Genomic DNA, 24,213 nt, shown 5'->3' with positions numbered 1-24,213 from the left:
AGAGGGGGAGAGAGTCGTAAGCCAACTCTGCACTCAGTGTGGAGCCCCATGGGGCTCGATATCACAACCCTGAGATCACGACCTGAGCCAAAACCAAGGGTCAGACGCTTAACTGACTGCACCACCCAGGCACCCCCACAAACTACTTTATCAAAAACCCAAATTAGTCCAGACCTCTTTCTTTGTAAGTGACAGACACCCACTTGAGCAAAAAAAAAGAATGTACTGGGTCCCATAACTGAACAGTTCTTCAGGTAAAGCCAGGCGTGGGTGTACCAACAATGTCATCAGGTCACGTTTTTTATCTGTGACTCAGTTCTGCTTTCCTCTCTGTGCTTTACACCTGCTTTCTCCTTGCATTCACAGGATGGCCACCAGCAGCTGTAGATTTAATCCTACTTTAGCAATCCCAGCTTTCCCGATGGTTCTAACCTCTCAGAATTGCTTCTCCATGGGCAGGCCTGGGATATATGCTCACCTTGGGGACACAGGAATGGTTTAGCTCCCTTCAAATTACATGTTATGGGAATGACGGGTGGTTGTTTCTCCAAGGAAATTCAAGATATTATTGATAGGAGAAAGGAATAGAAGCTGGGTTGACAAGCACAACAGACTTTGCTCTGAAGTCTAGGTGCATGCCTTTTCCCATGTTCTCACTATATTAACCGATTTCCAAAGCTTGCCTCCATCAGCCTCCTTTAATCACACTTACTGAATTTTGACTGCATCTTTGGGACTTAAATACTGAAATTATATATATACACACCCACCCACACACACACCATATATATATTTCCCCATAATAAGACTGAAAGTCATACTCAAACGTTTTCAAACTGCATTAGCCATTGTCCTTCTTCTCATACCTATTCTACCACCTATATCCTTTGACTTGGCGTACAGCACCTCCATTGGCCCAATTGCCCAGAGCAGAAACCAGCCATAATCTTTGATTTTTCTTTCTTACTCCCACATCCAGTCAGTCATCAAACCCTGTAAATCCTACCTGCTTAATATCTCCTGACTCCTTCTAAGTCTCTCCATGCTTCCTGCCACTGACCTAACTCAGATTTCCTCATTTCTTGATTCTACTTACCATCCTGATAAATCTTCTGCCTCTCAAATATATCCTCCAATTTTCTAGAAAAATGATCTTTCCAAAGCACAGATATGATCCCATCACTCTTCTTTCCCACCATTCAGTGACTCCCTATTGTATGACTGCAATGGGCCTAAATTTCCCCATTGTTAAAGGAAAGGATTAAATTGATGATTTCTTGGATCTTTCCAGCTTCATGATTCTGTTAATCCCTGTCAACCTAAAGCAGTTAGCTTTCTTTGGTTATCTGGTAATGGATTTTTCTACCTTTTGGACTATGGGCTGGGACGTCAGTTCTTTCTGGAAATCATTCCTTATTATATCTCATGGGAATGCTGAGCCAAGATATATTGAGAAATCACTTCATATTGAGGACAGTTGGAAAAGTGTGAGCATGAGCATTCCAAAGTCATAATCAGGATCAATTATTTGAGACATATCTGATCTTCTAACTACTACCTCTTTTGCATTCATGGAAATGTCTACAAATTGTATCAGAGAAAAACTCTACCTTACATTTCTCACATTGAAACTTCTTCCAACAATGAGAACTATAGATGTAGAAATAGAAATATTGCTTTATCATAAGACAAAAAGAATATTAATTAATGCATTATTCATTACTAGGTCATTATTTGACATCTGTTGAACTATACCACCACAGGGTTTCTCAATCACTCTTCCCCTCCTAATCCTGAATATTGGAGAAAACCTTAAAAATGACTACATGTAGGAAACTGTCAACGTTTTTAAATTGAAGAATTTACTCTAACCAAAGGAACATCCCCATCTTCACTTGCCAATTTAAGGTAACTTTACACAGATTCATTAGTGTAAAATAGAAGCATATCTATTTTAGTATTTTGCCCCACACAGCAGTAATTTATCATAGTGCATTCGAGTCATACATCCATACACACACATTATAGTACCCAAAGGTATAATTGACATATATTATTCTCATATCCAGTAAGGTAGGGTGTACATTACTTTTTCTTGGCCAATGTGACTGATCACACCGGGCTGTCCCTCCTTCAGAAAGAGTGATGGGTGACAGTTTACTTACTTCTTTTGTCTAGTTTCTAATCTGCCATTACATTGTGTGCTGGCAATCATGTTTGACATGTAATGGCTAAAAATTGCTTAAAATGGATAATGTTGGATATAGAGAAAAAGAGACAAGAAAGAAAATCAAATCTTACGTCAAAAATGCACATATTTAGGGCTGCTTATACAGAGAAGCACTATCAAGAAATTGATCATGAAAGTAGACTACAAAGCTCAGCCATGAGTTAGGGATTGGTGGAAGTTTTTGACAGGAAGAAGGGTATCACCGACATTGATAAATATATATTGAGAAAAGACTGTGTGCCAGGCATTAATCTAGGTGCTTGGGATAAAGCAGGGAACCATGGAGACAAAAATGCCTGTCCTCGTGGGGATTACATCCTAGGAAAAGGAGACAGACAAGAAACAACATAAATCAGTAAAAATATATAGTGAGTAGATACTAATGGTTGGCAGGGGAAGGTTATAATTTAAATGATAAGTTATGGAAGACTTCATTGAGAGGTGAAGGGGCAAGTATATCTTTTGAAGAGTATTCCAGGAAGAGAAAACTGCAAAGAAAAGAGAGACAGAATGAGTGACTGAGAGAGAGAGAGAGAGAGAGAGAGAGAGAGCATGAGAGGGGGGAGGGTCAGAGGGAGAAGCAGACTCCCTGCTGAACAGGGAGCCCAGACGCAGGACTCGATCCTGGGACCGAACCGAAGGCAGTTGCTTAACCAGTGACCACTCAGGTGCCCCCAAAGATTATTTTCCAAGTTAAGGCTCTGACTAGCATGTCTGAGGAGTATCAAGGCAGCCAGTGTGGCTGGAATTGAAGGAACAAGGGGAAAAAGAATAAGAGGGGGGTCAGAGAAGTAAGAAGAGCGAGATGGCAGTGGGCCTTTTGGGCTGTCCTATGGGCTCTGGATTTTACCTTGAGGGACAGGTGCAACACTGACATAAATCAGAAGATAGGATCTGACTTCTTCAGGCTGCTATTTTGAGAAGGGTCTTCAGGGGACAAAAGAGCAGAAGCAGGAGAGGTCTCCAAGGTTTAGGTAACTAAGCTAAAAAATCAGAGCAGCATTTCCAAAGAGAATGTACTATAAGGACTAGACATAGCCCTGATTGAGTCAACTAAACCATTTCTAGGATGAGCCCTTGGAGCAAAACTTCAGAAAACTTTCTGAAAGTATTTTTAAGATCGTTTATCCCATAAAATGTACTAACCCTTAAGTGTTGAGGTTTGACAGTTATAAAATTACTGAGTTTTTTTTTTTTTTTTCCCATATTCACCCTAAGAGAGCAATGATTTGCATCAGAGAAACCCTTTGATTTTAATATTTTCTTCCTGGATAGTTTTGCATAATTTTTATGTGGCTTCCTTGATGAACCCACTAAAACTATTTTCCATCCATAGTTTTGCATAATCTGCATAATAAGGAAATCCTGAGGAAGAACTAGGAACTGGGCAATTCAGCAAGATCACAGAAACCATGTGTTGGGAGCTGCTTGTCAGCAAATGCTGCTAGAGATTCTGTAAAGATCAGGACAAATCTTGCAGATAAGGGCAAAATAACTGCCTTTGGCAAGATTTTGTATAGGCTGCATATTTCTTTGTGGGGTCATTGTTACTTCTAAAGAATCCATCTAGAATTATTATTTTGGAACACAATTTTCTGTGTGCCTCCATACTTCCTGTCTCCCTGTGCAGAGTTCCCCAAAATATTCCTCTTCCTATTTTTTGCCCTGTTGAGGGGGCAGTACAGATTATAGGGGACTTTATGGCATTGGATGATGGGAAGCTAGCAAGCTATTCTACTTACCTTTGCTGCACAACAAATTACTCTAAAACTTAGTAGCTTAAAACAACTACTTTCTTTTGCTCATAATTTTGTGGGTCAGGAATTCTGGAAGGGATTGGGATGGTGGTTCTCATAGAACTTCTGTCATCTGAGGGCTCAGTTGGACTGTATATCCGAGGTGGCTCATTCAAATGGCTGTCAGCTGATGCTGTCAGCTGGGCTGTCAACGCAAGCACCTGTAAGTGGCCTCTTCATGTTGTCTGCACTTCCTCACAATATGGCCGCCTCAGCATAGTCAGATTCTTACAAGGTGGTTCAAGGCTCCAACTAGGAGTGGTCCAGCATGTAACATGGAAGCTGCACCATTTTTTTTTTAATATTTGGATGCCATGCAGTATAATTTCACTCACATTCTACTGGTTATGTTAGTTATAAGTGCACTCGGATTCAAGAAGAGGGGACACATACCCTACCGTCTGATGAGAGGAATGTCAGTGTCCGATTGTAGAGGAACACGTGGCATAGGAGATGTCATTAGGGCCGTATTTGGAAAAAGAAATCTCCTACACCTGGTTAGTGAGTAAAAACAGATTGTGTGACGTCACTGTAAAGTGTATAGGTCACCAGCCTGTGGAGACAAAGAAAGGAAGCGGAAACTGCAGAATGTTTACATTCTTGCGTTCATAAGAGCAAAAGGATCCAAGAAAACAGTGAGGGTTTCATCAAGTCAGGGTAAACTTTCAACAACGTCTTTATTCTGCATTCTACACTCCAGGTTCCCTTGCTGTGATGCTCTCATAGTAAGTCATTCATCATTTCACAAACCTTTATTGAATGCCCAATACATGTGCCAGGGACTATTCTAGGCTCTTGGTGCCTACCAGTAAATAAATGTAACAAAAAGCCCTACCCTCATGGAGAATGTATTCTGGTGGAGTCATGATATTAAAATAAGCAATACTGCTTGCGAATTAAGTAAATGGCAATGGGAAGCAAGGCCTCATGTGGTCTAAAGAGCTAGCTCCACCCGGAAGGATGCTCTGGACTGAAGTTTTGCCAGGTGATTGTGCAACAGACCAAGTGGTAGGGTCTTCGGGAAAGACATTTATAGGGAAAAGGGTTAATTTGTCCTATGAGTTTAAGAGGGCTTCTGGATACCGCTAACTTCTTGCTTCTCCCAAATCATGCTGTTTCACATCCATCTGGTGACCTCTGTTCTACTTGTTGGCATCACTGTCCAAAACCCCTAGAAGCCCCAATAATTCACCCCACCCTGTATACACACCCTTTGTCATATACTTTGCAGTTCCATAAAGACACCCTGCATTTTTCATGTGATTTACCAATACATTAAGGCAGGTAAAAATGTGTCAGCTTTAAGACCAGACCTAAAGAAGTCTTGCACGTTTTCACCTGGGCTCTTACCTCTCTGCCACTGCCATGCGGGCATGCTGGGGTTGGCTGGAGGATGAGAGACATGTGAACTAGAGCCCAGTTGCACCAATCTCCCCAAGCAACAGCCAGCCCACCCCCAGACACATGAATGAGCCCAGCCAAGATCCCAGATGCATGAGCAGTAAACTTATTGTTACAGGCTACAAAATTTTGTGGTTGCTTGCTATGCAGCATTTTGGGGCAACAGAGGGGGTGACACAACTGGGAAAGGGCAGAGCGCCTTCTCTTGAGACCTGCTCACTGTTTTTTTTGTTTTTGTTTTTTTGTTTTTGAAGTCTGTGAGCACAAGGCCCTGTCATTGCTGCTGGTGCTACCCTCGTGCTGGGATTTGTGAAAGGATAATCGAAGTCAAAATTAACAGAGTTGCCTCTAGATTCATGACAAGGGGGAGGTGTGGAGCAACGAAGTGGAATAAGGCTTCATTCCTGCCTGTGAAAGTTTGCATTTTAGGTCTCCTTGTTGGAAGGGACAGAAGTCACTCCTAATGTTTACCACGATTGAGGCATGAGGAAAAAGGCCCAAGGAGAAGCGAACTATTCCAGTTGCTTCTTTGATACCCTTAACCCATCAAGCTCCCTGCCTAAAAGTGAACTTAGCTTTTTTATAATTCAAAATAAACCTGTTTTGGCAGTGTTATAGGAGGATGGAGGCCACAGCATCTACTCTGTGGATGTGTTAGTCCTGGCAGTAATCCTGGCAAACAGAGCTCCTTTTCCAGAATGCATCGACAGAGGGGCAGGCTATTTAATCTCTGCTTCCAAATCATTGTGACAATTACCACTTTTGAGGAAAAAACTGCCTCCAAACAAAACTGGCCCTTCAAGTAAGTGGAGCATTTGTTCTCCCCACCAAGTGTCAGAAACTTTTCCAAGAGCCACTTATTCTTTTGTGTCTCGCACAGTCCCTATCAAAATGCAAATACCCCTGGGAGAGGTGACCTCTTTGGCCTTCACTTGTCAACACTTTGGGAATGGAAGAATTATTTTAAAACAGCTGAACGAAAGAAAGGCAACTTGTTCGTGTAATTGTTCATTTTCTGTCTTTCCCAGTGGACTGCACGCTCCAAGAGGTCTAGGACCGTGTCTACTTTGTTTATCCATCTATTTCCAGAGTCCAGGACACATAGGAGACCCTCAATAACGCCTGCAGAAGGAAAGCAGAAGGGAAGAAACAGGAGGAGGAAGGAAGGGAGGAAAGAGGTTAACTAAGGAACCGCAGAAAAGGGTAAAAATGCCGAAAATTCTCACGCAGCATTTGCCCTTATATTAACTAGTAAATGACGTCACCATATTTACTAGGCTCTTACTATGCATGCATGGGAGGAAGGGGTCTCTAGAGTAGGAGAAAGACAGAACCCCCCACCCTCTTACCTTAACCTGGTGTATGTAGTTCTTTGGAATTTTTACTCCTGTGTACTCCAAGAAAAGCAACACGACAACCAAGGCCAAGAAAATTTCCCTATGGGGCCTTCCACCGATTCCATGCTTGACACGTGATGTACTCAAAGCCCTCAGCCTTTGGGACTGAAATATTCAGAATGAGAATTCCAAAGTGACCAAGATGACAAAACAAGTTTCAGGAGGGCGCTCCGTTTTTTCCTAGTTTCCCACCTCCCACCCCCAGTTCAGTGGCTTCTCAACCTTTAATGTGCACGTGAATCACCTGGGGATCTTGTTAAATATGCTGATTTGATTCGATAGGTTTGGGGCGAAGTCTGAGCTGCTGCGTTTTTAACACGCTCCCAGGTGATGCTGATCTGCCGACTCGAGGACCACACTTTGAGTGTACTAGGGACTCGAGGTCTTCACCTCCAGCGCCAGGTGTGTGTGTGCCCAGCCTCAGCTTTCCGGATCGGTGTCCCGCACGTCCCCGGCCTTCCGCCGGGAAGGGAGGAGCCGGGGGCGGAGCGGGAGGAGTGGCGCGGGCCCCGAGTGGGTCCTGCCGGAGATCACCTCGGCCCCTTGGAGAGGCGGCCGAGCTGCGGCGGCGCAGGAGGGGGCGGGTTCGGTGAGGGCGCGGCCTCTCGGAGGGGGGCGTACGACGCGCATCCCCCGCGCCCGCCCGGGCCACTCGCGAGCTTCGCGGCAGCCCGGTGCCCCACTTGGCAATCCGCTCCGTGCTTCTTCCTCGCGCCCGCCTCCTCTAGTCACCTCCCGTCTCAGCCTCCCTGCTCCATCCCCGCCGCATCAACCGCCAGCCGAGCGCCTCCGAGAGCGAGAGGTGGTGCGCGGCGCTGCAGGGCGCGCCCTCCAGCGGACCCCGGCCCGGCATTGGGGGGCACGGGCAGCAGCATGGACACCAAGCGCTGCTTCGCCAACCGCTTCGATGACTACCAGGGCAGTCTGCTGGCGGGCCAGTGCGAGGAGGCGGTGGCGCCCTTGGTCACCGCCACCATCGAGCGCATCCTTCAGGAGCTGCCCCCGCTCGGGGGCGGTGCTGAGGCCCGGGGGGCGGCGGCCGCGGCCAGCAGCTGCCAAGGCGGGCTGTACGGCGGCGTGGCCGGGGTGGCCTACATGCTCTACCACGTCTCGCAGAGCCCGCTCTTCGCCGGGGCCCGGGAGCGCTACCTGCGCTCGGCCAAGCGCCTCATAGACGCGTGCGCCCGCGCCGAGGAGTGGGGCGAGCCGGACGCCGACACCCGCGCTGCCTTCTTGCTCGGGGGAGCGGGCGTGTACGCCGTGGCCACGCTCGTGTACCACGCCCTGGGCCGGTCCGACTACGTGCAGCCGCTCGGCAAGTTCCGGGCTCTGTGCGCCGTCTGCGCGCCGGTCTCCTTCCTAGAGTGCGGCTCGGACGAGCTGTTCGTGGGCCGCGCGGGCTACCTGTGCGCCGCGCTGGTGCTCAAGCAGAAACTCGCCCAGGAGGTAAGAGGCAGCCCCGGCCGCGGGGGGGCGCTCGCCGCCTGCCCGGCCCTTCTCCGGACTCCCGGCTGCGGGAGCAGCGCCCCCGACTCTTCTCTTTCTCTTTGTTACTCTGTCTGGCGCTGTCGTTTCCTCAGTCTCCAGAGGTTCACCTCTTGTTTTTGTCCGTCTTCCCTCCTCTCTTTTTCAGTCTCTCATTTGTTGGGATTCCGCGTCTTTGCGCTTTGTTTTTGTTTTACACCGAACGTGGCATCTCCCCAGATGCCTCTTTGCCCAACAGCTTCCTGGAGGCCCTTTCAAGTGAGGGAGAAAAAAAAAAAAACTCCTCGAAAATGAAAGGGATTTCCCTTCCTTTGACCTTCCTGTCAAAAAGCTGAAGCACCCTCGAATGTTAAGAGTATTGGAAGTTTGGGGGGCTGGTTAGACTATCATTGTTTCCATCGCTAACGTGGAGGTAAATGGCTTTGGCGACTGCCCCCCCACCCGTGCGCGTGCGCGCGCCTCGGTCTGTAATCCAGAATTACTGCCCAGCTGCCGGTCTGATGTGCTGACTGTGGTTGCTTACTATTCAGTTCATCTCAGGGCTCTTTTAAAATGCCTATCTGATGGGGGTGTCCTCTTTTAAATGCATAAATGTAGACGGAAGTTTACCCCATTGGAATCGAATGTGCATTTTTCATTCTAAAACGCGTAGATAGGATTGTCTAGACGACAGCGTACTTAATAGGGCAGGTTTTCTTAATGAATAGCTTTCCAGTGGCTCCTTGAAGTGAATTGGATTTCACAACTACATATGGGTTTGGTTGGTTTTTTTTTTTTTTCTGGATTCACTTTGAATACAGCATGTGACTATTAGAAGAGAATATGCCAGTTCCTGTGGAGTAGGGGGGAAAAAAATCCTCCAAAGGATCATAGTAACTAGAACTGAAAGCGAGGCATTTTCATTCATAACCCAGTGGAGCCAAATATTGTTCTAGGGAGGAAGTGACACATTGAACATGACTTTATTTGGGTGAAAGAGGCATTTGAAGAAAAATTAAAGGTACACAGTATTTTTAAAGTGTAATTAACTTAGATAACTTCTAAGATAACGGAGGCAGACTTGATTTTTTTTATTTATAGAAGGTGAGGTTGATCCAAGTGAGAAAAACATCACTAAAGACTGTGCACTATGCTAGAACGGCAGCAAAGATCTGTGTGACAAAGTTGTCTTGAAATAGTTCACTCTGCTTCTGAGTCACTGTTATCTGCTAGCAGTTCCCCAAGGGCCCTTCCAGTTGTATAAAACCTTTTAGAAGGCCACGGGGCTATTTACATATCATTTGCATTACATTTGCATCTGCTCCTCAGACCTTGCTGTCTGGTGGTAGGCAATTTTCAAATTCGGGTTTTTTTTTTCCCCACTTTCCCTTTTTGTGCCTTGGGGCCTTCTCTCCAGAATGGAGTGGCAAAGAGTGGGAGACCCATCAGGTCATACAGGTGGAAACAGACCTCAAGGACTCGTTGCCCCAAAACCGGTGGCCCAGGGCCAGTCTGCAACGCTGATCCAAAAAGACATTTATTAAGACCTCTCTGCCAAAAAAAAAAAAAAAAAAAAAGACCTCTCTGCCGCCCTCCTGCCAAACCAAATCTGTCTTTTAATACTAATCAATTTGAGGTGCTTTGGCCCCTACTCCCAGGAGACAGAACAAGTTCTGAGGGTTAAACCACCCCCCCCCAAAAAAAAACAGCTCTTAACCTGAGCAAATAAGCCAGTCTCAGTGCCAGCCTCAGCTGCAGTAATCTGAGAAATTCAGGCTTGAAAAGTGCAGGGCAGGGGCTAAGCACGCCTGGCTGGAAGCCCTTATGAGGGGAAAATAAGTCTTCTGCGCCATCCCCACTCCCGCATCCTAGCCAGCATATGGCTTTGCCCTCAGTAGATGATCCATAAATGTTGATTAAATTGAGTTGCCAACTTCTGTCATTTCTCTATAAATATAATCTGTTATTGTGTCCTGGGTTTCTTTCCTTCCAATGTCATTTATATTCACTTTCCTCTGGCAATTCCCTCAGTTATCACCCTACTCTAGATCCTCCCCACACTACTTGGCACAGCTTTGGCACCTAATAAATCAATGAATGAATGAATCCCCATTTACTGGGATTAGTGCAATATACTCAGCTGGATTCTCTCAAGCCATTACACTTATCTCTTAGAAACCAATCTTAAAAGCACTTCATTATGCCATTTCCCCACTCAGCATCCTGCAGAGGCGCCCTATTACCTTTCCTCCAGTGATTTCTCATCTTTCTCAGAGCTCAGAGCCTTAATATGGCCGAGAAGGCCCCACATGATTTGGCCCCCCCTGCATACCTATTCCACTTTTGCTCATTCTGCTTCAACCACACTGGCCTTCTTGCTGTTTTAGGCATTTATTGTCTCAGGGTATTTGTACTCGCTGTTCCCTTTGCTTGGAGTACTCTTCCCCTAGCTATTTTTATAGCTAGCTCTTTGACCTTGTATAGGTCGCTACCTCTTCAGTGAAGCCTTCCCTGTTCACCCTCTATGAAACTGCAACCTTGTCCCCTGACTTGATGCCCTTGTTCCATTTTACTTGTTTATGTCTTTTCCAATTAGAAGGTAAGCTCTATACGTGTATAGAGTTTTTATTTTATTGCTATATGCCCATCATTAAGATGGTACCTGGGACATATTCAGGTTCTCACCTTTTCTTTGGGGATTATTGCAAATATTGTTTATGGCTTGCTTTGCCACTCATTTTGAATGGTGACCCATTTATCAATATTTTCCTTTATGGTGGTGCTTTTGGTGTCATACTGGTAGGAATATGCCCTATTGTAGGACCTCTTTCCTGTCACCAGGGTCTCAGTAAATATGTGTTGCCGGAATAAATGAATACCACTTTCTTGGAAATTTTGCCTCAGATCAAGCTTAACCTTTAGACTGGTGCTTGTTAAACTTAACGTTCACGGGAATCACCTGCAGATCTTGTCAATAGAATATGGACTGATTCAGCAGGCCTGGCATTGGGCCTGAGATTCTGCATTTCTCACAAGTTCCCAGGTGATGCTGCTGGTCCAGGGATCACGCTTTGAAGAGCAAGGCAATGCCGTGCTGCATAGGTTTTGGCATACCAGTCCTGTCTGTTGAGCTATGTATGCTATAAGACACCATTCTCTGAAGCCGGATATATTTTTTTTATAAGGTTGTAGTTGAGAATACTGATTATCCTATCATGCTTTCATTATAAGGACCCACAAGGGGAATTTCTCTCAGTACTTAGAGTACAGAAATAGTTGTGCTCTTCCTGGAAATTGATTTTTTTTTTAATCTTCAGAATATGTCACATAACTGACATGTTTCTCTCTTGAGGCTGGCTATTAGGAAGCCTATGGCCAGAATTGCCCACATAAGCTGGTGTAAAGTGCCTTATATACTTCTCCATACTAGCGTTTAATTTGGGGTTTAGATTTTTTCTTCCTTAGTCTACCCTTTTTTGACTTGTCTTCCTTCCATCTGATTTTATTGTTTGCATTGATAAGAATCAGAGATGAGAAAACACGTGTGTCAATGTACGTAGAGAGACAGCGACAGGAAGAGGCACTCTAACCAGGTAAGATATTTTTGTTCAATTTGGCTCTCCTGGAAATACTCAAGGGAAGTAGTTTTGATGGTTTGTTAAGCAGATATCCTTGAGCAATGGGGCACTGAAGCCCTATGAAATCACACCATAAAAACTTATATTGGGTCCATTCTGCTTTCCAGATGGGTGAAAATGTAGCAGGGAAAGGAATTTAGAAAGAAATGGTGGAGGGATAAAGGGGAGGCCTAGGGACCACGGTTAAAATAATAACTTTGCCGCTGGATGACCTTGGACAAATAATTTAACATGTCAGAGCCTCAATTTCCTCACTTGTGAAATGGATGAATGATAGCTTCCTTTTCACTTACTTCTGTCGTTTATTCCTTCATTCCATGAATGTCAGGTTTTTACATGTGCCAGGCCCCTTGCTAGATGCCAGGACTTAGTAGTGAACAGAAGTCAATATAATTATGTTGTGGCAAGTGCTCTGAAGGAAGTAAACAGGAAATACCTGGACGGGGCAGGATAGGAGAGGGGAGGGGTGCTGCTTGGCATGGCAGACAGTAGCGAGGAAGACTTCTCTGTGGAGGTGATGTCCTGGTTCATCACTGAAGCCTGAGCACGAAGCTGCTGCTTTAAGAGCAGGCATTCCAGGCAGAGGAGACAGCAAGTTTGAAGCCCCCCGAGTTGGGAATCTGCTTGGAGATTTCAAAGAAATGGAAGGCTGCCTGCGTAATGGGTGCAGAGTGAGCTAGGGCTAGAGGGATGGGAGAGCCCCCAACCGGGTAGGAGCCTTGAGCCAGCTCAAACCAGATCCTGCAGAGCCAGGTCAGTCAGGAGCTGGGGCTTGTTTCAGGTTTAAATGGTCATATCTTCATCTTACTTACTTTTAAAAAAGATCACCGGGTTTTCTGCATGGACAGCAGATTGAACAGTCACAAGGGGCACTAGTTTCAGGGGGCCTAAACCCCTTTTGTGCCAAGGACTCCTTTGTAAATCTGGTGACGCCATCGATACCTCTTAGAATATCATTTTTAGGGGCATAAAATCAAACACTTAGGATTACAAAGGAAGCCAGTTATATCGACATTCAGTTACCAAAACGTTTAAAAAATTGTGATGCAGTAGCATTTGTGTTTCTTTATTAACACGTTAAATAACAAGATTTTGCAGCAAGCCTAAGGATTATGGTACCTTTGAAAGAGTGATGAGGGTCAATGATATTTCGAGCTGTCTTCAACAACTGCCGTGTGATAGGAATCTAGCTGTGATTTCTATAGGTGGCAAAGTCACAAGTACTTGGGTGGTTTGTGGTCTGCATTTGTAATGAAAGGAAATGCTAAATTGTTCAAATGAGATTTGAGGAAATACAGATGTGATTTTATTTCCCCAGCCAGAGGGGACTGGTCTGGAAGTTGCTGTGGTGACTCGCTTTAGATAAAGTGCCTAGTATAGTGCTTGGCACACAGTAGCCGCTTAATGGAATCAGTGCTGTTCCCTTTTGTGTCTACTAACAGAAAATCAAAGTGATTCTGAACATCATATAGAAAATCGTACCGAATACAAGGAATCTATCTTCCTGCCGTAATTATATGTATCTATTGCTAGATTGTTCATTGGGTCTTGGGCTCATTCCTAAGGCAGGTGGTTGGCAGCTGTGTAAGTGGGGATGCTTTTAGCTGCAAATCATAGAATGTCCAATAAAAAGTGCTCTGAATAATGGGAACATTTATTACCTCACTTTCTAAGGGGTGTAGAGCTAGGCCATTACAGATTGGTCCAGCAACTCGAGAAAGTCATCAGAACCCAAGCCCTTTCCAACCTTTTTCTCTGCAGTTCTCAGTGTAGGAGCGTCCTATTCTCTAGGGTTGCAGGATGGCTACTGTCATTCCAAGCATTATGTTCCCATACAACTAAAGTAGAAAGGAAGGGTCTGAGGCGTTTTTCTTGCATCTTTTAAAAAAATCATATAAAACATTTTATACTTGAAGAATTTCCCTTCTGCCTTATTGTCCAGCACGTAGTCACTGGCCACTTCTGGTTTCAGGGGAGGCTGGGAAGACTAGTGTCCTTCATTTTTAACCTGGATCATTGAATGCACGTTCTGACAAGGAAAGAGGAAGGAGAAGGAGAAGCTGTTGAGTGGATACCAAAATGTCTGCCTCCTGACGCCCCTTGGCAAGGTCTGTCTTATGACCTCCCACTTCCTTGGCTGTTGTGAATAATGTTGTCATGAACATGGGGATGCATACATCTCTTTGAGATCCTGTTTTCATTTCCTTTGGATAAATACCTATAAGTGGAATTGCTGGATTGTAGTAGGGTAGTTCTGTTTTTACTTTTTTGAGGAACCTCCAGACTAGCAATTTACATTTCCAGCAACAATGCACAAGGGTTTCCTTTTGTCCACACCCTCACCAACACTTGTTATTTCTTGTCTTTCTGATGATAGCCGCCTAACAGGGGGTGATGTAAGATCCTATAGTGGTTTTGATTTGCATTTCCCTGGTGGTTAATGATGTTAAGCACCTTTTCATGTACCCGTTGGCCATGGGTATGTCTTCTTTGGAAAAATGTCTATACAGTTCCTCTACCCATTTTTAAATCAAGCTGTTTGTTTTGCTATTGCATTGTATGGAGTTGTTTATACATTTTGGATATTAGCTTCTTATAATATATTTTGCAGATATTTTCTTCTATTCCATAGGTTGCCTTTTCATTTTGTTCATAGTTCCCGTTGCTGTGCAGAAGCTTTTTAGTTTGATGTAGTCCCATTTACTAATTTCTACTTTTGTTGCTTGTGCTTTTGGTGTCCTATCCAGAAAATCATTGCTAAGACCAATGTAAAGGAGCGTTTTCATTGTTTTCTTCATGTTTCACAGTTTCAGGTCTTATGTTTAAGTCTAATCCATTTTGAGTTAATTTTTGTGAGTGGTGTAAGATAGGAGTTCAATTTCACTTTTCTGCATGTGGTTATTCAGTTTTTCTAGCACCACTTACTGAAGAAACTATCTTGTCTCCATTGAGTAGTCTTGGCTCCCATGTCAGATACTAGTTGACCATATATGTGTGGATTTATTTCTGGGCTCTTGATTTTCTTTCATTGGTCTATGTTTTTATGCTAGTACCATACTGTTTTGATTACTATAGCTTTGTAATATAGTTCAAAATCAGGACGTGTGATGCCTCGAACTGTGTTGTTCTCCCTTAGGATTGCTTTGGCTATTCAGGGTCTTTTGTGGTTTCATGTCTTTTAGTATTTTTTCTAGTACTATGTTGACTAGGCATGGTGAGTGTGAGCACCCCTGTGTCTTGTTCCTGATCTTAGAGGAAAAGCATTCAACCTTTTATCATTGAGTATGATGTTAGCTGTGGTCTTCTCTTAAGTGGCCTTGATCATGTTGAGGTATGTTCTTTCTATACCCAATTTGTTGAGAGTTTTTATCATAATTGGGTGCTGAATTTTGTCAAATACTTTTTCTGCATGTCTCAAGATAATCCTATGATTTTTTTTTGTCTTTCCTTCTATTAATGTGCTGTATCACATTTATTAGCATATGTTGAATCATTCTTGCATCACAGAGATGAATCCCATTTGGTCATGTTGTATGATCCTTTAATGTGTTGTTGAATTTGGTTTGCTAGTATTTTGTTGCAAATGTTTGCATCTTTAGTCATTAGGGGTATTGGCCTGTAGTGCCTTTATCTGGCTTTGGTGTCAGGGTAATGCTGGCCTCATAAAATGAGTTGGAAGTATCCCCTCCTTTTCAATTTTTTGGAGGAATTTGAGAGGATTGACATTCTTTTTTAATTGCTTGGTAGAATTCTTCAGAACCAGTTGGTCCTGGTCTGTCTTTGATGGGAGATTTTTGATTACTGATTCCATCTCCTTACTCCTTATTGGTCTGTTTAGATTTTCTACTTCATTTTAAAGATTTTATTTATTTGACAGAGCACAAGTAGGGGGAGCAGCAGGCAGAGGGAGAGGGAGAAGCAGACTCCCTGCTAAGCAGGCACATCTCCTTACAGGTTTAAGAACTCTCTTAACAATCTGTGAATGAATGCATGGATTCCTTTTTTTTCTTCCTGATAAATACAATTTTGCACTATATATACAAGGGGTTGTGTTTTTGTGTTTTTTTTTTTTTTTTTTTTTTAGAATTTCTTTAAAGGCCCAAATAGTCCAAGTTCCAGCAGTTTTAAATTAGTTCATAATAATAGAAGAGACACTTTATTACATTTCCAGATCAGATAGAAAACATGATCTTGATGTTCAAGGAACCACTCCCATTTTAGGATCATTTAATTAAATTTACTTGTGTGACATAAAGTAGTGCTGCCCCCATTCTAAATTAATTTAAATGGAAAATGCTTAGACCTTTTCCTTTTTCTTTTTTACGATACAATGATTTTACAAACCTCAGTAATGCAGATTTCCTTAGAATTTATTTATACCTTTTCATCTAATAAATACATTCCACTAAAACCTAAGCTTATTGTTTGCATTGTAATTATTTGGTGAGAACATGGCTTGTAATTTTTCTTATTATGGGATAAATTGGGGGGAAACGTGCATAGTAAAAATTCTTTTAAATGGATTGAATTTTTTTGCCAATAATTTAACCTCCCAGTGTTCTATAAGAGGTTGTTTTAATGGAATTTCACTGTATTTATTGACCTCTGAATGTGAAAATGATAGGTTGTATTAATTTTTTATTAACTTGGCTGTTTTCATTTTTGTCGGTTAATTTAATGAGTGATGTTTGTCATGTGACTGGCCCCTACAAAACGCACAGTAGATTTCCTCCATGTGGTAGGGAGGTCCTTTAATATCCCCACATGGTGATGGTCTCTTGGTAAACTGACCAACAATCTGTGGTGTGGTCACGTAAGTGTTTTTCTTCATGATTGACTTTCGCTGATTGATCTCTGACCTATATTCATTAAGTACAATGCCTTGGATGTTTGGTTTGTCCCAAAGAAAAACATGTTTCCATGAATTATTTATATATAAGTACCACTTACCTTTGCCTAATTATTTTCTTTATGGATTGAGTTACTAGGGAAACGCACCAAGTTAACAGACTCATTACTTTTGGGGTGCTAGCCACTTGGACAAGTTAAATTTTCAAGAAGTCATTTGATCCATTTTTTTGCAAGCTGAACAAGGAAGTGTTTTGTTTAAGATCAGGTTTTCTTTTCTGAATAGCTTTACCCATCCAACAACCCAGACAAACGAATGACTTTGACACATTGAAGTGTGAGTGTTGCTACCTGGCCCATAAAGAAGCTGTTTCTCAGATGAGAGGCAGTCTTACAGACTTGATGGGTGAGAACATCATCTAAATTAGAGGTGGCAAAACAAATATTGGTCATAGCACTATGTGCAGTTAGCTGTCACTGTGCCCATCTGCTGGCTCCATTGCTTTGCATGGAATGGATTTCCCGTGCTCAGTGGTGTGTTGAAATCTGGTGTCCATGGCAACCAAAACATCACCAATCTCAAAGCACTCACTGTGGGGACCAGCTGAATCTCCACTTATACAATGACTTTAGGAGGGAGCCACATTCCTAACAGACTATACAGCTATCTAAGGCTGAAGAGATCCAGTGCTCAACCAGAAAGGAAGTATTATCCTCATGCACATTTCAATAACATAACCTTACTATTTGAAATTTTCTTTCCTTGTGAGGCAAAGAGAATTGCACGTGCATCACAGATTGCAACTGTTGAAATAGGTTGGACTCTCAATGAAGGCATTAAACATTGTGTTTAAGAGCAGAACTTCCAGAGTCCGATAGCTCTGGGATTGGATCCTGGCTCCAGTAAAATCATTGGTTGACCTTAGCCAGGTTTCATAGCATCTTTGAGGCTGAATTTCCTCATGTGCGAAATGCAGTACAAGCAGCACTCACCTTGTAGGTGTGTTATGAAGATGCAGTGAGAATGGGCACGTAATGTGCTTAGCAGAGGGTCTGTTAGGCACAGAGTAAAGACTCTAAGTCAGTCATTATTAGTTTTTAAGTATGATTATTGTTAATGTGAAGCAAGACTCTGTGCTGGCTAAATAATATAGGTATGGTTTTTGGACATTCAGCCAGTCTGTCTAATGTTCCCTATGGTGGCATTCAGAGCTGCTCTGCCCCCGAACACGACAGCAGAGCTTTGAGATCTTCACACAGAGGCCATAAGGGCTGGAGGGAAACCTCCTCTGCTATGCCACCCAGGAGATGAAGCTGAGCAGCTCAGAGAGATTGTATGTCAGAGTAAATCGAGTGGCTGGTCATCAGCCCTGAAAGACAAACCTATGCGTGCTGCCCTCTGCACTTTGCTTTCTCTGGGAAAAGGGCTGTTCTTTTCTCTTCTGAAAATTTCAGGCCCTTTGCAGACTTATTCTAGGAATTGGCTTTCCTGTGTCTCTGACTTGTGCTCCTCAGAGTAAATGGCCTAATTGGCTTTCAGCGACTGGAAATTGCTATGCAAGTGATGGTGGAATGTTTCTTGGTCTGTTCCCCCAGAATCTGAGTGGCAGATTGAGCAAACTCTCTTAAGTTGTCATCTTTGCTTCTAAAGATCATTTGCTTGCACGGCACTAATTCAGAATTTGAGCCGAATTTCAATAGTTGTATCTCTGGTGAAGTGACAACGTCAAATGAGTTTTCCTCAGCAAATGTTCCAGATCATGTATATTTGGTAGCTTGTTTCAGAAAAGGATTAATACAATTAAGGATTCTTTCAAGTGTTTCTTAAGCTTCTGGGCCCAGAACTTATGTTTTTTCTTGCATTAATGCACTTTTCTATTTGCGTTTCAAGACTATGTAATATAGGCTCACTGTCAATTCTACAAACTTAAATCAACATTTTACTCTTTAGCTCCTAACTCCTGTTTATATTCATTTATATCATGATCTTAAATATTTACATTGCTCTAATAATAAAAGTATAATTGTGACTTCCTCCTATCACTAATCATTGAGTGGTTATGTATATTCATTAGTTCTGCCTACAGTCTTCAATACCACACTAACTGGCTCTAGGTCTTGGCCTTCATCTTTATGGGGGTCTGTTCTATTTGTCTCTGATCTGTGGCCTTAGGTCAGTATTTCTCACATGTGAGCACACATTAGAATCCCTTAAAGGGCTTGTTATAACACACATGGCTGGGCTCCATCCCTAGAGTTTCTGATTCTGTAGGTCTGGAGTGGGGCCTGAGACTTTGCACTATTAACAACTTCCGGATGCTGCTGCTCATTTGGAGACTACATTTTTAGAACCACTGCATTAGACTATTCCCTTAACATTGAGCAAACATCTCAGAAATGGTGAGAACTAGGTGAAGGCATAGTGTGATAGTACCACAAACTCGTTATTACCAGCGGAAAATAACTCAAAGGACAGGACTTACTGTATGACAGGCACTGTGATAAGCATATTATATGACCTATTATATGACTCAGAGGTTCAGTAACTTCCCTGTCATCACACAGCTGGTAAAGTTGTTTAACCCTATACCACTGCTTCACTTCTAGAGCTTTAAGTCGGGTCAGACTTCTGCATGTTTTTCTACTAACGTTTACACTGCTAAGAGGAGAGTGAGTTGTACCTAAGACATTGGGAAGAATAGACACTATGAAGCTGAAGGTGTCACTGAAGTGTAACTTAAAATTGAATAAAAATGGCAGTACAGGAGAGTGTTCTACAATTGTCGCAAACTTCCAGAAGCCACGACTTCCTGGAACACTACAAACGTTCAGGAATGGGAGGTTCTCAAAACCCATGCTAGTGTGGGGACTTGAGTCAGGTCTGAAAACAGAAGAACTAGTTGCAAGTTTGATAGAATGATTAGACATCTAGATCCTTTCCCAAACCCACGCAACTAGATGATGGTCTTAGGCTAGTTCTCCAAAAGCTGAGTCTGGGCTGTAGATTGATGTGGAAGTGCTTCATTAAGAAAGTGCTTCTAAGGGGCGCCTGCATGGCTCAGTCGGTGAAGCATCTGCCTTTGGCTCAGGTCATGATCCCAGGGTCCTGGATGGAGCCCCGCATCGGGCTCCCTACTCAGCGGGGAGTCTGCTTCTCTCTCTCTCTCTCTCTCTGCCCCTCCCCCCTGCTCATTCTCTCTCTCTCTCTCTCGAAGAAATAAATTATTTTTTTAAAAAAAGTGCTTCTAGGGGCGCCTGGGTGGCTCAGTTGGTTAAGCGACTGCCTTCGGCTCAGGTCATGATCCTGGAGTCCCGGGATCGAGTCCCACATCGGGCTCCCTGCTCAGCGAGGAGCCTGCTTCTCTGCTTCTCCCTCTGACCCTCCCCCCTCTCATGTGCTCTCTCTCTCATTCTCTCTCTCAAATAAATAAATAAAATCTTTAAAAAAAAAAAAGTGCTTCTAGGAGAAACCAGTATGGGAGGAGTGGGGGCAAGAGCAAAGTGCAGGAAGCCAAGCAAAGGTGAGATTTAGGCTGAGTCCCAGCTCTGTCTCATCCTGTTAGGGGACCTCTGGAGTGTAAATTATATCACAGGGTTTGTCCTGACTAGGGGCACACTCTCGCACCAGTGATTCACTATAGCTGGGGGTGTGGGCTATCATCTTCACAGGTATGTCCACTCTGTTGGCATGTGTCCACTGTGGCTCTTGCAGCCTAAAAGTTGGGCCCTGGAAGAAGGCTGCAGGCAAGGGTTGTTAGAAGTAAAACATATGGACATGGTTGGGGGGAAGTGGATTCACAGACTCAGTGGAGAGGATCGAGGGGATCGGGTAGGTACACCCGGTTTGTGTTTGGGGGCCCTCCAGACCTTAGTAGAAGCCTTGATAATCACTTTCTTGACAGACTGAATTAGAGAAGCTCTGAGCTTTGAGGCCCAGGTCACAGTCAAGGGCAGAGATGAGGTACTTCACAGAAAATAGCAACATTACATGTTGAATGGTGAGACCCCCCCCCCCACCATATTACACGCCTAGCCTCTCAACTCAGCCCCCAGCACACTAGCAGTCACACTCACCCACCAAGAGTGGGCAGGCTGAAGGACGGTCTGTGGTTGTCATATAGATTCAACAAAAATAACCACAAATACTGACATTTGTAGGTGTATCCCCTCCCAATGACAAAGCAGTTACACTGCCTTGTCACCCTATAGTCAATGCCACCAATTGGCTAGCACTCTTCCCCACCTCAGGTTCCCAATGAGCTTTTTAGGTTGAGACTCTTAAATAGGACCTGTCAGAAGACATTTGAAGAAAACATCTGATGTGAAAGACAGTGATCACAACATATAGGAAAGCCAAACTTGGGGTAAACAGTTAATATTGGGAGCAGAAGAAAACTTCCTGAGTGCCCAAATCTATAATTAATATTGCCAGAAGGAAAGAGATCACATGTATGAAATAAAGGCAGGATGTTATTGAAAGCAATATTCAGAGGACAGAAAGAACTCTTCGGAATTAAAAATACCATGGCAGAAGTAAAAATAATTCAGTAGAAGGATTAGAATATTAAATCGAGGAAATGTCCCTGAAAGTTCAGCCAACAGACAATGAGATTGATAAAAAGAGAATAGACTAATTAGAAAAAGTCCAACCTCCGTCTAGTAGTCAGTCCCAATAAACAAGAACAAAGTAAATGAAAAGGAAAGATGACAAAAAGGACTCAAAAGTATTTTTCACAGGTGCAAGACTTGAGTTGTCAGATTTCAGGGGCCCACCAACATGTTGGATGGAAAAAGAATAAAGAGATTGTAAAGGCTTCCAAGGAGAAAAGCAAGACTGGTTCCATAGAAGGATTAGCATTGGGCTTTGAATAGCAATTTAGGAAGCTACAAGACAATGGACTGAGGCCTCCAAAATTCAAAGAGAAAATTACTTATCAACCAGAATTCTATAGCAACCAAAATGATCAAGTGTAAGAGTAAGAAAGAAATAACCTTGCAAAGTCTGAAAAGAAAAATCAAAACATTTTTTTTCTTTCAAAACATTCTTTTTTCTTTCAAAAGTGTTAGAAATAATCTAGCCTCACAAGGCATGTGTTAAAAGAACTTAGAGGTTGTAAATAAACCAGCCACCATCTGGAACACTGCAACAACTTTATAACTGGTAAAAAAAAATAGATATCTATATATATAAAATATTGGTCCATTGTAAAGGGGGACTGAACCAAGAAATAGGAAAATGTGGGAATCTCAAAATCTGGAGCCACGGTGCAGGTGAAATGATAGGAAACTTCCAGAGTGATGGTAAAGACAGCCCCAAATGACAGCTGGGTATCCAGCCTTGAAGGCAGCCAGTGAGTACTGAAGCAGAGCTACAGCTGGGATGTTGCCAAGAGGAAAAAAAAAAAAAAAGAAAGCTTACCTGATGTGTTTGGATATACCTAGGGGAGTTTTGTAGGTCAGTTGGAAAGTTTGGGCGTGCATTTATTACAGACAGAAAACCAAACAACATAAAAACAAGCAATTATTAACTCTGAGGTAGGATAAACTAGGAGAAAGGAAATGGTAATCATTGTACCCCGTTTCACTGAGTATTGATTTAACCAAATACTGTTTTGGTAAAAGATGTAATATAACTAGGGTGTTTGAGAAAGGGAATGTATGTATGGAGAGGTAATAAGAGCTGAGTCTTCATCTTCCATGTTAGGAGATTAATAGCACCTAAAATGGAAAAGCCAGGTTATAGCTGTATAAGAAGAAATATGAAGATAAGTAGCAAAAATACAGACAAGTGTTTTAAGTTTTTGTCTCAGAGGAACAGAATGTGGATGGAGAGGGGTGCGAGGCAGGAGTCTGATATATATTTTTTTTTAAAGATTTTATTTATTTATTTGACAGAGAGAGACACAGCGAGAGAGGGAACACAAGCAGGAGGAGTGGAGGAGGGAGAAGCAGGCTTCCCGCTGAGCAGGGAGCCCGATGCGGGGCTCGATCCCAGGACCCTGGGATCATGACCTGAGCCGAAGGCAGACGCTTAACGACTGAGCCACCCAGGCGCCCCAGGAGTCTGATATTTTAAGGAACTCTTCCTTTTTTAAGCTACACACATGTATTTTTTTGAGAAATATGAATACCAAGAAAATAACTTTTTTTAAATTAAACTTTCTTGTGCTTTTTAGCTGTGACTTCTCCATATTCTGTTCTATTCTTCACATTTATGCTGTTCCTGCTCAGTGATTCAAAAATGTTCTGAGAGAATATTTATGGAATGTTACCTAGTAATGAAATAATGTGGTCATTTATAGGTAAAGTTTGTCAACAAATTCTTCCTCATCAAAAATACGGCTTGATATATCCTTTATGTCCTTTTTTTTTTTTTTTTTTATTCATGAGAGAGCGAGAGAGAAAGGCAGAGGGAGAAGCAGGCTCCCAAGGAGCAGGGAGCCCAATGCGGGACTCGATCCCAGGACCCTGAGATCATGACCTGAGTCGAAGGCAGACGCTTAACCATCTGAGCCACCCAGGCGCCCTATCCTTTATATCCTTAGAAGTCATACTAAATTAGGATGTAATGATATTTTATTAGTTTGAATGGTCGAACAGCTTTGTGTCAATTAAAATCTTCATCTGGTTCAATTTCATGTGCCTTCCTTGTTAAAGTATCGAGGAAAATGAGGATCAGAGCTACATTTAAGCTTCTACCCCAGAAGGAGAGGAGAGAACCTAGTTAAAATAATTAAAAGTGAAAAGATGATTACAGTACAGTAAAGACTGGCTGAACCACTTACCTAAAGCAGAGCAGGAATAACATTTTTTTTCATGGCAGTGGCTCTAAGATGCTCCAAGATCCTAAAATGCTTCCGAGTTATTGCAACCAATGGTAACTAATAATTACATAGAACATTAAGTCTGCTCAGTACTTTTCACATAAACTGTCCCATTTAATCCTCACAGTATCTCAAGTTAGATATTATTACTACTTCCATTTTCAGAATAGAAAATAGAAAACATTGCAGAGAGGTTAAGTAACTTTCCCAAGGATATTAGGGTTGATAAGTAGGGTAAAGATAACATTTCCAAGCACAATACTTTTGATAGGAACTAACCAGTTGGAAAGAGACAGATATAATTAGAGTTTACCTATGGGACTTACAGCTCCCAGTTGATAAGGGACTGAATCTAGTCTAGAACTCATGTTCTTCTCCAAGGTCGTGATCTTTCTGCTGCCCTGGGCTGCTGGTACTATTAGTGTTAAACAAAATTCCCCATTCACTAAATATACCGATAAATGTTAACCAAATGGCAGATAATAGTTGCAGTTTATGGAGAGAACCCTTGAGGGAGTTGGCAGAGCCTCGAAATCTGTCCTGGAGATTCGGGACTGAATTAGTTGCTCACTCTCACCCCCCCCCCCCCCCCCCCCCCCCCCCCCCCCCCCCCCC

General features: G+C 43.0%; 1 protein-coding gene across 1 annotated transcript in view; it reads left to right on the top strand.

The window, feature by feature from the left end:
- The first annotated feature begins 7,697 nt into the window (after positions 1 to 7,697).
- The window catches only part of LANCL3 (LanC like 3), a 90,667-nt gene continuing 74,151 nt past the window's right edge, over positions 7,698 to 24,213 (top strand). Inside the window, exon 1 of the mRNA XM_021681610.1 lies at positions 7,698 to 8,270. Coding sequence (XP_021537285.1) covers positions 7,698 to 8,270 — 573 coding nt within the window. The remainder of the gene's footprint in view (positions 8,271 to 24,213) is intronic.

This window comes from Neomonachus schauinslandi, chromosome X, assembly GCF_002201575.2.
Source record: "Neomonachus schauinslandi chromosome X, ASM220157v2, whole genome shotgun sequence".
Classification (NCBI taxonomy): domain Eukaryota; kingdom Metazoa; phylum Chordata; class Mammalia; order Carnivora; family Phocidae; genus Neomonachus; species Neomonachus schauinslandi.
The sequence above is the reverse complement of the archived record's forward strand: the minus strand, read 5'-3'. Positions and strand labels throughout refer to the sequence as shown.